The sequence below is a fragment of the Dama dama genome, chromosome 5, assembly GCF_033118175.1.
Source record: "Dama dama isolate Ldn47 chromosome 5, ASM3311817v1, whole genome shotgun sequence".
NCBI lineage: Eukaryota > Metazoa > Chordata > Mammalia > Artiodactyla > Cervidae > Dama > Dama dama.
The window spans coordinates 14,947,972-14,959,054 of NC_083685.1; the positions used below are offsets into that span (position 1 = coordinate 14,947,972).

Genomic DNA, 11,083 nt, shown 5'->3' on the forward strand with positions numbered 1-11,083 from the left:
CAGCCTTCATCTTTGCCATCAAATACAATTTTTGCCTTTTTTTGCGGGGTTGGGGGGTGCTTATTATTATAAGGCACTGTTTAGTCCAAACCAAGGAAGCAAGCTCTGAGTTGTGACCGATAATTAAAGAGGCTTGGAGCTTGCTTCTCGCCCTGACAAATGCGGAGTTGTGGTGGCTTCTGGTGCTGCTGCTGGCTGTTAGGGAGAGCGAGTGGGGCGTAAATGTTACACTTGCTCCATCTGCAAGTGTTATAATAAGTTATTCAGAGCTCTTAGCACAGGACCAGCCAGAGCGTGCCTCCCTCTCAGTTCCAGCACGTTTTCCTGCCCATCAGATGGATGCTCCTCTGTTGGGAGTCTTTGGAAGGTTCTGGTGTCTTTTGTTTTAATTGGCGGGCTCGAGCTGACTCCTATGGTGTGATTTTCATTAGAGAGGGGCTGGAGAGAAGGGGAGTGTTGGAACAGTCCTCCAAACCCAACCATGAATATTAAACATAATACAATTACAGCTTTCAGACCAATTTTTTTTTTTCTTTAATTCTTTTCATCGGGCAAAGTTGATGAAATGCACGGTGGCTGGGGATTCACCGTGTCCACCATGGGCTTCTTTGTGTCCCTGGAATCAGTTGTCTTGGCATGTCTGTGCCCGTTCACTGCGCTACCTGTTTCCCCGTGTTAGGCATTTGATTTGTGCGCCGAGGGTACACGCTCTGCCAAGGAGCGCTGCCGTTCAGGTTGGGGCCACGAAAGGTCCATGGGGACTTCCCGCCCTGGTGGCTGTCTCTGTCTACCAGAGACCAGAGCCTTGCCTCTCTAAGGAGGTGTCTTCTAAGTGCTTTCCTTTCTCCCTACGGGGAGAAGTTCGAGTCTGTTTTTGGCCCATCTTTGTTTTCCTTAGTGATATAATACACTGATGTGGTATCTTCCAGTGTATTTGTGTTTTGTTTGGAGCCATCCATGCTGGTATCTAAATACAATAGGAAAACAGATGGCAAACTTTGAACTTCTGGACCAAATTTGTGTTTGCCTTTGTCTCCTTAACAGCCAAACTGTAAATGATGGGAGTATAAATATTCAACAGAGGAGCTCTTTATGAAAATCACCAGAGCAAAATAGACCCTTATTACCCAAATATGCACTGAGAAGTACTCGAGCTAAAAATTTCTCCCTCCCCCTCATCCTTTTCTGGTTCCCATTAGTAGGCCGTGCAGCTGTAGCCTGCAGGCAGAATTCCCTTCACAGCAGCTTTACCTTTTCTCTCTCCTCTTGCCCACAAATGCCCAAAGATCAGTGTCTCCAAATGCTGACCCAGGGAGCTCTTTGTCCTCACACTCGCTCTGCCTCCCTCTGGTCACTGACCCTCCTCACTGGGAAGCGGGACTCGGAGGGGAGGAGGCTGACGGAGCTCTGTCGTCCAGCTGACAGCTGGAGGCAGCCCTGGACCTCGCCTCTGTGTCCTAAGACACGAGGTTTCTTAAACCCTGTGTGATTTGAAACAGAACACCTACGTGGAAGTGTATACAGGGTATGTGGTGTAGAATTTAGAGAGCAACCGAATGCCTGGGCATTCCCCCCAGCACAGGCAGGCACTTAGGAAACAGCATGACCAGTACGTGAAGGCCCGGTGACGGCCCCAGGAGCCCCTCCCAGTCCTAAATGAGCTCGTTTCTTCAACAGCTTGGCTGTGTCTAGAATAAGAAGTAAAAGCTGCCTTTATTCCCCTCATTCCTCCTTGATGCTCTTCCCCATGGTAACTGCTGTTACCTGTTCAATATGTCCTTCTGGAATTTTATCTTTAAAAGTCTTTTAAGAGAAGTCATCTACACCTTTAAAATTTAATTCAAAAGCACAAAAAAGTATATATAGGGAAAAGTTGTCTCCTGGGAGTGTGTCTGCTCAGAGGAGGCTGGGTAGCCGCATTCTCCAGGAGGGGCCTTCACAGTCAGGTGGGTGCAGCCGTCCCCCCAGCCGACCTGGCACACGGCTGGGCCCAGGCGCCTGGGGCGTGGCGGTGTGTGGGTGACGGCGGCCCTCAGTCCGTGTCGTTCTCCTCATCCTCTCCTGCCTATGCAGGCCTCCATCATGCCTGTACGGACGCACTGTCATGGCCTCAGCTGATAGAAGTAGGTAACCTGTGCGCACCATTGAGTCTCAGACTTAGGACAATGCAAAAACGATGCTCTAATAATCACAACATCTTTTTGTCTCAGGTTGCTTTTAAGACCTCTCTTTTTGTGTGTGTGGTTTCCCACTTTACGATGATACTCTTTGATATGTATCTCTTTTTAAGTTACTCTGATTAGTGTTCATGAGTGTGAGTATGCCTGTCTTTCATTCTGGGAAAACATCAGCCATTAACACTTCGAATAGTGCTTCTTTGCCATACACTGTATTTTCTCCTTATGGAAACTTCTTTCGGGCATAAATAAGCTGGACCGTCCGCTCCCGTCCTTCCTGTCTCTTAACCCTTCATTCACATTTTGCATCTGCTTCTCTCTCCGTGCTCCATTCTAGGTAAATTTTCAGATTTATTTTCTAATTTATAAGTGCTCTGTCTAATCTGCTTCTAGACTGTCTAGTGATTTTAATTGCAGGATTATGTTTTTGTGTCTAGAAGTTCTATACTGCTTTTTTGTGAAGCGACTTCTCAATACTCCTGTTTGGGTGGACCCCAGTCTTGGCCCTGTGGTGCAGTAAGAGCCAGGCCCACTGCTTCCTGTGATTGGACCTGCCTTCAGCCTCACCCCTACCACACATGCCTACAGGCACCAGAAACCGCAGCTCAGGCTCTCCAGACTGGTTTTCTTAGAAGGGTCCTAGGGAGGTCAGTTGTTCTGTGAGTTCATCAAGGCATTTAGAAGGATGTAGTTACATCTTACCCAGCAATACTAAGTGGTGGTTATTGGGATAGTCAGCAGGTACCTGAAACAGAAGCCTCATCTTTGCTACTAAAAAAGTGCTATGGCTAATGGCCTCATATATACGTGTATGGATATACACGTATATTAGATATGTTGTTCTTTAGTTGCTAAGTTGTGTCTGACTCTTTGTGACCACGTGGACTATAGCCCACCAGGCTTCTCTGTCCATGGGGTTTTCCAGGCAAGAATACTGGAATGGGTTGCCAGTTCCTTCTCCAGGGGATCTTCCCAACCCAGGGATCGAACTCACATCTCCTGTGTCGCAGGTGGACTCTTTACCACTGAGTCGTTGAGGAAGCCCCAGTATTAGATGTGGCCTAGATAAAATCCTAGAAGTAGAGCTGCTAGGTCAAAAATGAAGTGTAGTTTTTAATTTGTTGGATATTGTCAGATCACTCTCCAAAGAGAAGGCTTGTGCTCCCATCAGCTGCACAGATGTACCTGTCCATGCAGCACTCACCAGCATGGAAAATCTCAGAGTATTGCAGAACTTAACCTTTGCAGGGTAGACAGTTTGACAAGTGGTATTATGGTGCTGCAGTTTTGGTGCGTAATTTCTCTCGTTACCAGTGAACTCGGACATCTTGTACGTGTTTAAAAGCCATTAGTATTAATATTTCTTTTCCTGTAAACTTTTTCTTTTCTCTCAGTTTAATAATGGGTCATCAGGGACTTGCCTGGTCCAGTGGTTAAGAATCACCTTCCAGTGCAGGGCATGGGTTTGGTCCCTGTTCAGGAACTAAGCCAGTATGCTGCAACTAAGACCCAACCAGCCGAGTAAACATTTAAAAAATAATGGGGTGTATCAGTTTAAATGAAATTTTTTTTTCTTTACATGAAATTAGCCAGTCCTTTCCTGCTGCATGTTCCCCAGTTTACCAGTTGCGTTGATTTTTTTTTTTTTTTTAATGTTTTTAGAAAGGCCTGCCTATCTTGAATGTTTTTAATTGTTTTCAATTCTCAGAGTCCTCTATAGTTAGTTTTGGTGGGTATAGCTCCATGTTGAGAATGTTATTATAAGGCATTTTGTCTTTAATTGCTAATTTAAGTGGGGTCTTTTCTTGTAATGGAAGGAAAGGGGCACAGCAAAACGAAAGTGAATTTCTTAGGTATTGTTTATTTTTTATTTTACATACAATGCAACTATACACATCAGCCATTAAGTATAATGTTCTGAACCTCCCTCCCACTCCTGTAGGTTGTCACAGAGCACTGGGTTGGTTGAGTTCCCTGTGTGACAGTGTATTAAATGTACTAAAACTGACATGTAAAAGTGTAAATCATGGGGTGGTTTTTTAATTGGAATATTTGATTTATACTTTTTACATGTGGGCTTTTTTTCCTGACGAGTTTTATGAAACATGTAGGACACTGTACCTGTCTCATCATTATCAAGTACTCTCAGCTAATGCTTTTTGCTCTGAAATCTACCTTTTCAGGTATTAAAATTGTCACCTCTCTTCCTTGTCACACGCAAATGTGCCTTTGATGTACAGCATATATTGAGTTTTGCTCTGTGACCTGTTGGAGGCTCTTCCTCCTAAGAGGTGGGTTTGTCCTTGTCCTGTGAGTCTGTCTGCCTAGCTGACACGGTAGGTCTTTCTCTGCTGTCTGTGTTGCTTATACCTCACTCTGGGGCGGGGAGAGGGGGCTCCTCACTGTCCTTCTGATATTTTGCCACCCCAGTTTCTTTCAGAGAGTATCCACGGGTAGCTCACTTTGAGTCCTTTTCTGGTAAAAAATGTTTTTAAAAGTCTTCATTATGCTCTGAAACTTGGTAAGTGATGCAGTGTAGAATTTCCAGTTGAAACAGTTTCCCCTCAGAATGCTGGAAGTAGTTTGTGTGCGTGTGCACTCATACAACTGTAGGAGTCTAGGACCTGGAACGTGTTTTGAGTTCTTCCTTCTCCCCATGTTCTCTGTGTGGGACACATTTGTCCAGCTCCCCTGCCAGCTGGTGGCATCTGTTCAGGGCAGCACTAGTCTCTTCCTTGGTGGTGGAAATTCAGCACATACTTGTATAGAAAGTAGTTTTTAAAGATGTTCTTAAATTCAGATTATTACAAGGTAGGTAATTATCTCAAGACTTTGGATAAGCAACTCCCCAGTGTCACCATATTCTCATGATTCTGTTATGCTTAGTCAACTATGGATCCGTCCCCTTTCCAAATTTCAACAAGACACTGATGAACCATATACCACTCCACCGGAAAAGGGCTATTTTTCAGGTGAACTGGGTACTGGTTCAGGCTGCAGACAAATGTAGCTGTTTTACATCTTGCCCTTAACAGTCTTGTATACAAACAGCAAAACTGCCATACTAGGCTTCTCGGGCCGACGTCCCCATGGAGGCAGCATGCCAGTCAGGTCACAGCCTCCTTTCCGTGGGCTGCTGTCCAGGACAGCTGGTATCTGTGTCCTTATTCTGTGCTTTGATCTTCCCTGGTGGCTCAGAGAGTAAAGAATCTGCCTGCAATATGGGAGACCCAGGTTCAATCCCTGGGTTGGGAAGGTGCCCTGGAGAAGGAAATGGCAACTCACTCTAGTATTCTTGCCTGGGAAATCTCACGGACAGAGGAGCCTGGCAAGCTACAGACCACAGGGTCGCAAAGAGTCGGACATGACTGAGTGACTAACTTTTCTGTACTTTGAGTAGGTGTGGGTACTCTAAACTAGGTCATTTCTAGTGCCCCGTAGCCTCCTGTGAGAGTATACCACGGAGGTGAACGTTTACTGTCCATATTTGGACGTTTGTAACTAAAGGGGTTTCATATTCTTCATCTTCATAGGGTTGCTATGCACAGATGAGGAGGAATCTGTCACCTCGGGCTCTAATGCTAATTTCTGTGCTCACCTTGGGCCCTGCAGGGTGAGGATCCACGACCTCCGCACTGACAGCATCGCCCTGTCCATCTCCGCCCACCAGCTTGGAGTTTCTGCGGTCCAGATGGATGACTGGAAGATCGTCAGTGGAGGCGAGGAGGGCCTGGTCTCCGTGTGGGACTACCGGATGAGCCAGAAGCTGTGGGAGGTTCACTCCAGGTAGGCTGGCCCGCAGGTGCTGCAGAGGCGGGCACTTCCCTTCGCAGAGTGTCCTTGTTGTGATCCTCTGAGCCAGGTGCTGAGATCTCTGGAAATGGGTTCAGAACTGGAGCTGGTCACTGCTACCTGTTCAGAGGGCTACCACCTGGCTTGGGTAGAGACCGTGATGGGACAGACCCCCCCCCATCCGTCCCCGGGTGGGGCTGGCCCAGGCCCCCCATCCTCCACTCCAGGGAGTATTGCCATTTACAAGGGCACTTCACACTGAAACATTCAGGTTCAACCAAGGAGGAATTTGTGACTTTAACCTTTAGCTCTAAAATTTGAGAGACAGATACTCTCCCAAGCAGAGCAGATGGCTAGGTAAAGGGATACTTAAGGGGGCCTCACCTGTTAAACATCTTGAGCTTGCTTCTAACCTTTAAAGCAGAGGTGGCCTTGCCTGAGCAGGGTCAGCTGGAGCCGACTCGAGGCTGCCACCTTGCCCACACCCACCCCGAGTTTTCCATCAGCACCTCGGTGACGAGATGCTCTGGGGCAGGGGTTCTGTGTGCATGTAGGGCAGAGCATCCATGGCTGAGGCTGCAGATGCACACTGAGGCGTGTCCCCACCAACTGCATGAGGAAGTGAAGACTGCTCATAGGTCTAGGTTAAGTACGAGGTAAAAAGAGGATGGGCTTGCTTTTTTGCTGGGCAGTAAGAGCCGGTGCTTGGCCTGCAGCTTTCTCAGCTGGGGTGCCTGCCATCCATGGGGATGCAGAGTTGCCACCAGGTGGTGCCAGAAGGCAGCAAACGCCCGCACCGTGGCTGCCAGAACTGTCTCCCGGAAGGACAGCCTTGACTTTTTTCTCAAGCGTTGTCTCAGCCTGGCCGCTCCCCCAGCTGCCCCCAGCAGCTCCGGTCAGCCCACAAGGACTGCCCTTGAGCAGAGCTCATTTCTCTCTCCCTTAAAAGCTCTTCTCCCTCGGGTGGATCGTTAAGGTGAAGCCAGGGTAAGTAAGGTTGGGCCCAGAACTGTGTCCTGCCCCACCTTCCTAGCTCGTTTGTGATGCCTGTCGGCTCTCACCAGTGCTTAGCGCTTGTCCCAGAGAAGGTCTCAAAGCCTCGTTTACCAGCGCAAGGCTGATGCCGCTCAGGCTGCTGGGGATTCTCAGACTCAGTCCAGTCCTGGCGGCCAGTGCCCCATGCCCTCAAGCTCTGGTCCCACTGCCCGCCACAGCCATACTCCCCAGGCCCCCCCGACCTGTCCCCTCCCCGTCCTCCTCTCGTCTTTGCTGTCCAGCCCTCTTGCCTCGCTGGGCCCTAAGCGAAGTTCTCCGGGAACACCTTCTGTCCAGCCGGCACCACAGACCCTGGACTTGGGAACTCCGTCACCACCTTAAGAGGATACTCGGCTCTGGCCAAGATGCCTGTCCTGCCCCCAGCCATCTCTGGGGCAGGGACACCCCCTCAGCCCTTCTCAGAGGGCCCGGCTGACAGGCCAGAGTCTACTGGGCCTAGAAGACCCCTGTAGTCTCTGCTGGTGTCTCCTGTTCCTCCTCCCAGTGCTGAACTGTGTCTCATCTTGTGGCTTATAACGTCTCTGGTGCTCTGGAAACACTGGCTGCTTTTCAGGGGCATAGAGCCCACCTTCTTAACACTTGGGACTCTGATGGCAGACATCTTCTTGCATTAGACAGCTTTTCTATCCTATGTCTCCTGGCCCATTGCTCCACTGGAGGAAGTTTTTCTAAATGAACAAAGTCTTTGCTACATAGGTTTTAAGCCACTTTGTTCCTAGACGTTCTGAATGTGCTGTCACAACCCAGAGTACAGCCCTCTGAGAGGGGCGGAAGGGGAGTCCTGTCCTGGGGGTGGCCAGGGGCGGGGCAGGCGTCTTGGCCAGAGCAGAGGGTCCACTCAAGAGTAAGGAGGTGAGGGGGCTCCTGAGTCCAGAGCCTGGCGGGGCTGTCATGGCCAGCACTGGGCAGACCCTGCAGATGGGGAACCTGGCCCAGGCCGGCCCGTGAGAGAGGCTGTTATCCACCACGGGTGTCAAAGTTGTCTCAGGTTATTTGTCCTTTTACGTCCCAGCACGCCAGGTGCTGGAGTGTTAGACAGAGAGCACAGGACCATGGAGACGCATGTACAGAGTAGGTCCAGCGTGTGGCCTAGCCTCCGTGAGGCCAGACACTGGCCCTCGGGGGGCCCAGTTTCCTCCACTGTGAAGGAAGAGCCTGGCTTAGACGGCTCTGGAGCCCCATGCAGCTCCACACTTGTGAGGCCCTTGTAGCAGAGGTAGGACGTGAGTTCCCACAGGCTTACCCTGACAAGCATCCCCATGTGTTCCAGACACCCCGTGCGGCACATCTCCTTCAACAGCCACAGCCTCATCACGGCCCACGTGCCCTACGAGCGGGTGGTGCGCAGCGCCGACCTGGACAACTTCGCCACCCACCGCAGGTCAGTGCTCGGGCGGGGGTTGGCCTGGGTGTGTGGGGTGTTCAGAACAGACACTCTTAGCCTGATTTTGTTACTAAAACAGCCTGGGCCACCTAGTTCTCTGCAGGGCAAACCCTCAGGCACGGCCGTTCTTTTCATTGAAGTCAGGAACAGACACATAGGTGTGGCCAGTAACAGGGGCTGAGTGCCTGCTGCAGCTGGATGCTGCGGGGGTGGGGAGGTGGTAGGGGCACAGCGGGGCTGTGGCCACACATGCCTAGAGCCCAAGCCTAAAGGCTTAAGATGGTGTTAGAAGCCTAGCGACAGTGCTAAAGCCCAGTCCTCACACCCAGCCCGAGGCTGCCACACCGGGGGCTCAGAGGCCCTTCTTACTACCGTTGGCCTGGCTCCCTGCCCAGCTGGGCGCCTCCCCACACTCAGTTCCCTCCATCAAACCTGTCTGCTCACCTCTTCATCTCTAGGCGCGGGATCGGAGTGTCGCACACACTGGGACATTCGTCCTGAGTGGCTGTCTCGAGCAGACGCCACGGGGACGGAGGCTGGGCCCTGGGACTGACCGTGCTGTCTCTGTGCTTTCTCTAGACACCGGGGGCTGATCCAGGCCTACGCGTTTGCAGTGGACCAGCTGGCCTTTCAGAGCACGGTACCCATCTGCCGCTCGTCCTGTGATGCCATGCCGGGTTACAACTACGACCTCGCACTTGCCTTCCCCCCTGACAGTATTTAGGGAGGCGCTTCACTGGCGAGCGGGCGGGGCACCACATGGGGCTGTAAGTGTTGGGGAGAAGAGCAACCCCAGGGCGCACTGTGTGACCCCCCACATCCCTCTGCGCCTTTCCTTTCCCATTTGCTGGGGGTCTCCCCGCATCGTTGTGTACACTGCACAGAGGCCTTCGCTGTAGCTCCCAGGTGAGGCCCTGTGGCACACCCCTCCAGCACACTCACCCTCTTTCCAGTCTCCAAACTCCTCTTCTTTGGGGGGCCTTTGGATCCGCTGGTCTCTGAGCTGACAAGGCCTCGTCAGCCACCCAGCTCTTGGATCTGAGGTCACGAATTCAACTCTGGGTCATCCCCAGTCTGGGAGGATAGTCCTTTATCCTGGTAGCTTTTGATTTATAATTATATATTTGTACAATGATTTCATTAATAACTGCTTACTATGATGTCTGTAACATGTGATACAAAGTAGACATTTTCTACATACTCATGAATAAACAACTGTCCTCCACCTAGGGGGAAGATGATGGATTCTGGAGTAGAATGAGAAGAGGGGATAATACTGGAGGAACCGTTACATGTTAACCCACTGAGATAAGACAGGGTAACACAAGAGACCTGTTCATGCTGATAAATAGCTTCCATTTCCATAAGGTTAAGAGGGCAAACCATTGCATTCCTCTTGATTTAAAGACTCTTGTAACCAGCAGCCACCTACCATATCTACAAAATATCAAAGCAGAAAAACTGATGGAACTAAACAGAGAAATCCATGCTTATGGTGGGTGGTCAGATCAAATCAGTAAAAATATGTAAGGATTTGGAAGACATACTTATTAAGCTCAACACAGTGGCTATAGATAGGATTCTGTACCTTTTCAGATACCCACAGGCCACACACAAGAAATGACCACAGATGGAGGCCACAGGAGCAGCTCAGATTAGACGAAGAGCAGCATCAGCAGACAGGCCCCATCCAGTGCCCCCATCCCAGTGGGTTCCAGTCAGACTTCAACAGAGCGCTAAGCAAAGACCTGGAACTCCAGGTGCTCCTGAATTAACGTAGGACTTTTATATTTTTAACTGGAGGATAACTGCTTTACAACATTGGGTTGGTTTCCACTGTACAGCAACATGAATCTGACTTGCTTTTAAAGAGGGAAATAAAAATGGAAACCAGGAAGGGAAGACAGTAGAAGCACTGACCATCAAGACCCAGGGGGTGAGGCCAGAATGGGACAGGGTTACCTTGTGACTTAATGGAAAACAAGACAGGAAATCAGTGCACTAAGCGGACACCTCAGAAAGCTTAAGAGGTCCTAGTGACCCCAACAAAAGGAAGGAGTTAATGATAAGAACACTAATGAACTAGTGTTTAAGTGTTAGTTGCTCAGTCGTGTACCACTCCTTACAACCCTATGGATGGCAGCTCACCAGGCTCCTCTCTCCATGGGATTCTCCAGGCAAGAATACTAGAGTAGGTTGCCATTCCCTTTTCCAGGGGATCTTCCCAACCCGGGGTCTCCTGAATGCAGGCCGATTCTTTTCCATCTGAGCCACCAGGGAAATCTCATGAACACCAACAAATAGTGAAGTTGATCCTAAAGCCAAAAGCAGGTTTTTAAAAAGATGAATTATACAACTGTTGATAAAGGTTTTAAAAAAGAAGGCCCAAGGGACTATCAAACAGAGTAAGTATATTTTCAGCGTGGGGATGATTTGCCTACACTGATCGAAGAGCAAAGTACAGCTTTCCTGCTGTCACAAGCATGTACAGATAGATGGTTGGGAAACACACCGTTACCTGGAGTCCTAGAACTTTTGAATCCTGAGGGTTGCGGAAGGCTTTTTTATCTTTTTTCAGTTTAAGGTCCTCGTTCATAAAAGATGCACATCCAGCTAGAGAGGATGACAGAACCAGAGAGAGAGTGGCTCTGGGACCCGTCCCTCCTCCCGAGCA

At 49.8% G+C, this 11,083-nt stretch overlaps 1 protein-coding gene across 2 annotated transcripts in view; it reads left to right on the forward strand.

Moving 5' to 3' along the window:
- Positions 1–9,654, forward strand: part of FBXW8 (F-box and WD repeat domain containing 8) — a 110,230-nt gene extending 100,576 nt beyond the window's left edge. For both annotated transcript variants that reach the window (XM_061141864.1, XM_061141865.1), the window contains exons 9-11: positions 5,790–5,963; positions 8,296–8,406; positions 8,989–9,654. In XM_061141864.1, coding sequence (XP_060997847.1) covers positions 5,790–5,963; positions 8,296–8,406; positions 8,989–9,133 — 430 coding nt within the window. In that variant the 3' untranslated portion in view covers positions 9,134–9,654. The remainder of the gene's footprint in view (positions 1–5,789; positions 5,964–8,295; positions 8,407–8,988) is intronic.
- Positions 9,655–11,083: the final 1,429 nt, after the last annotated feature.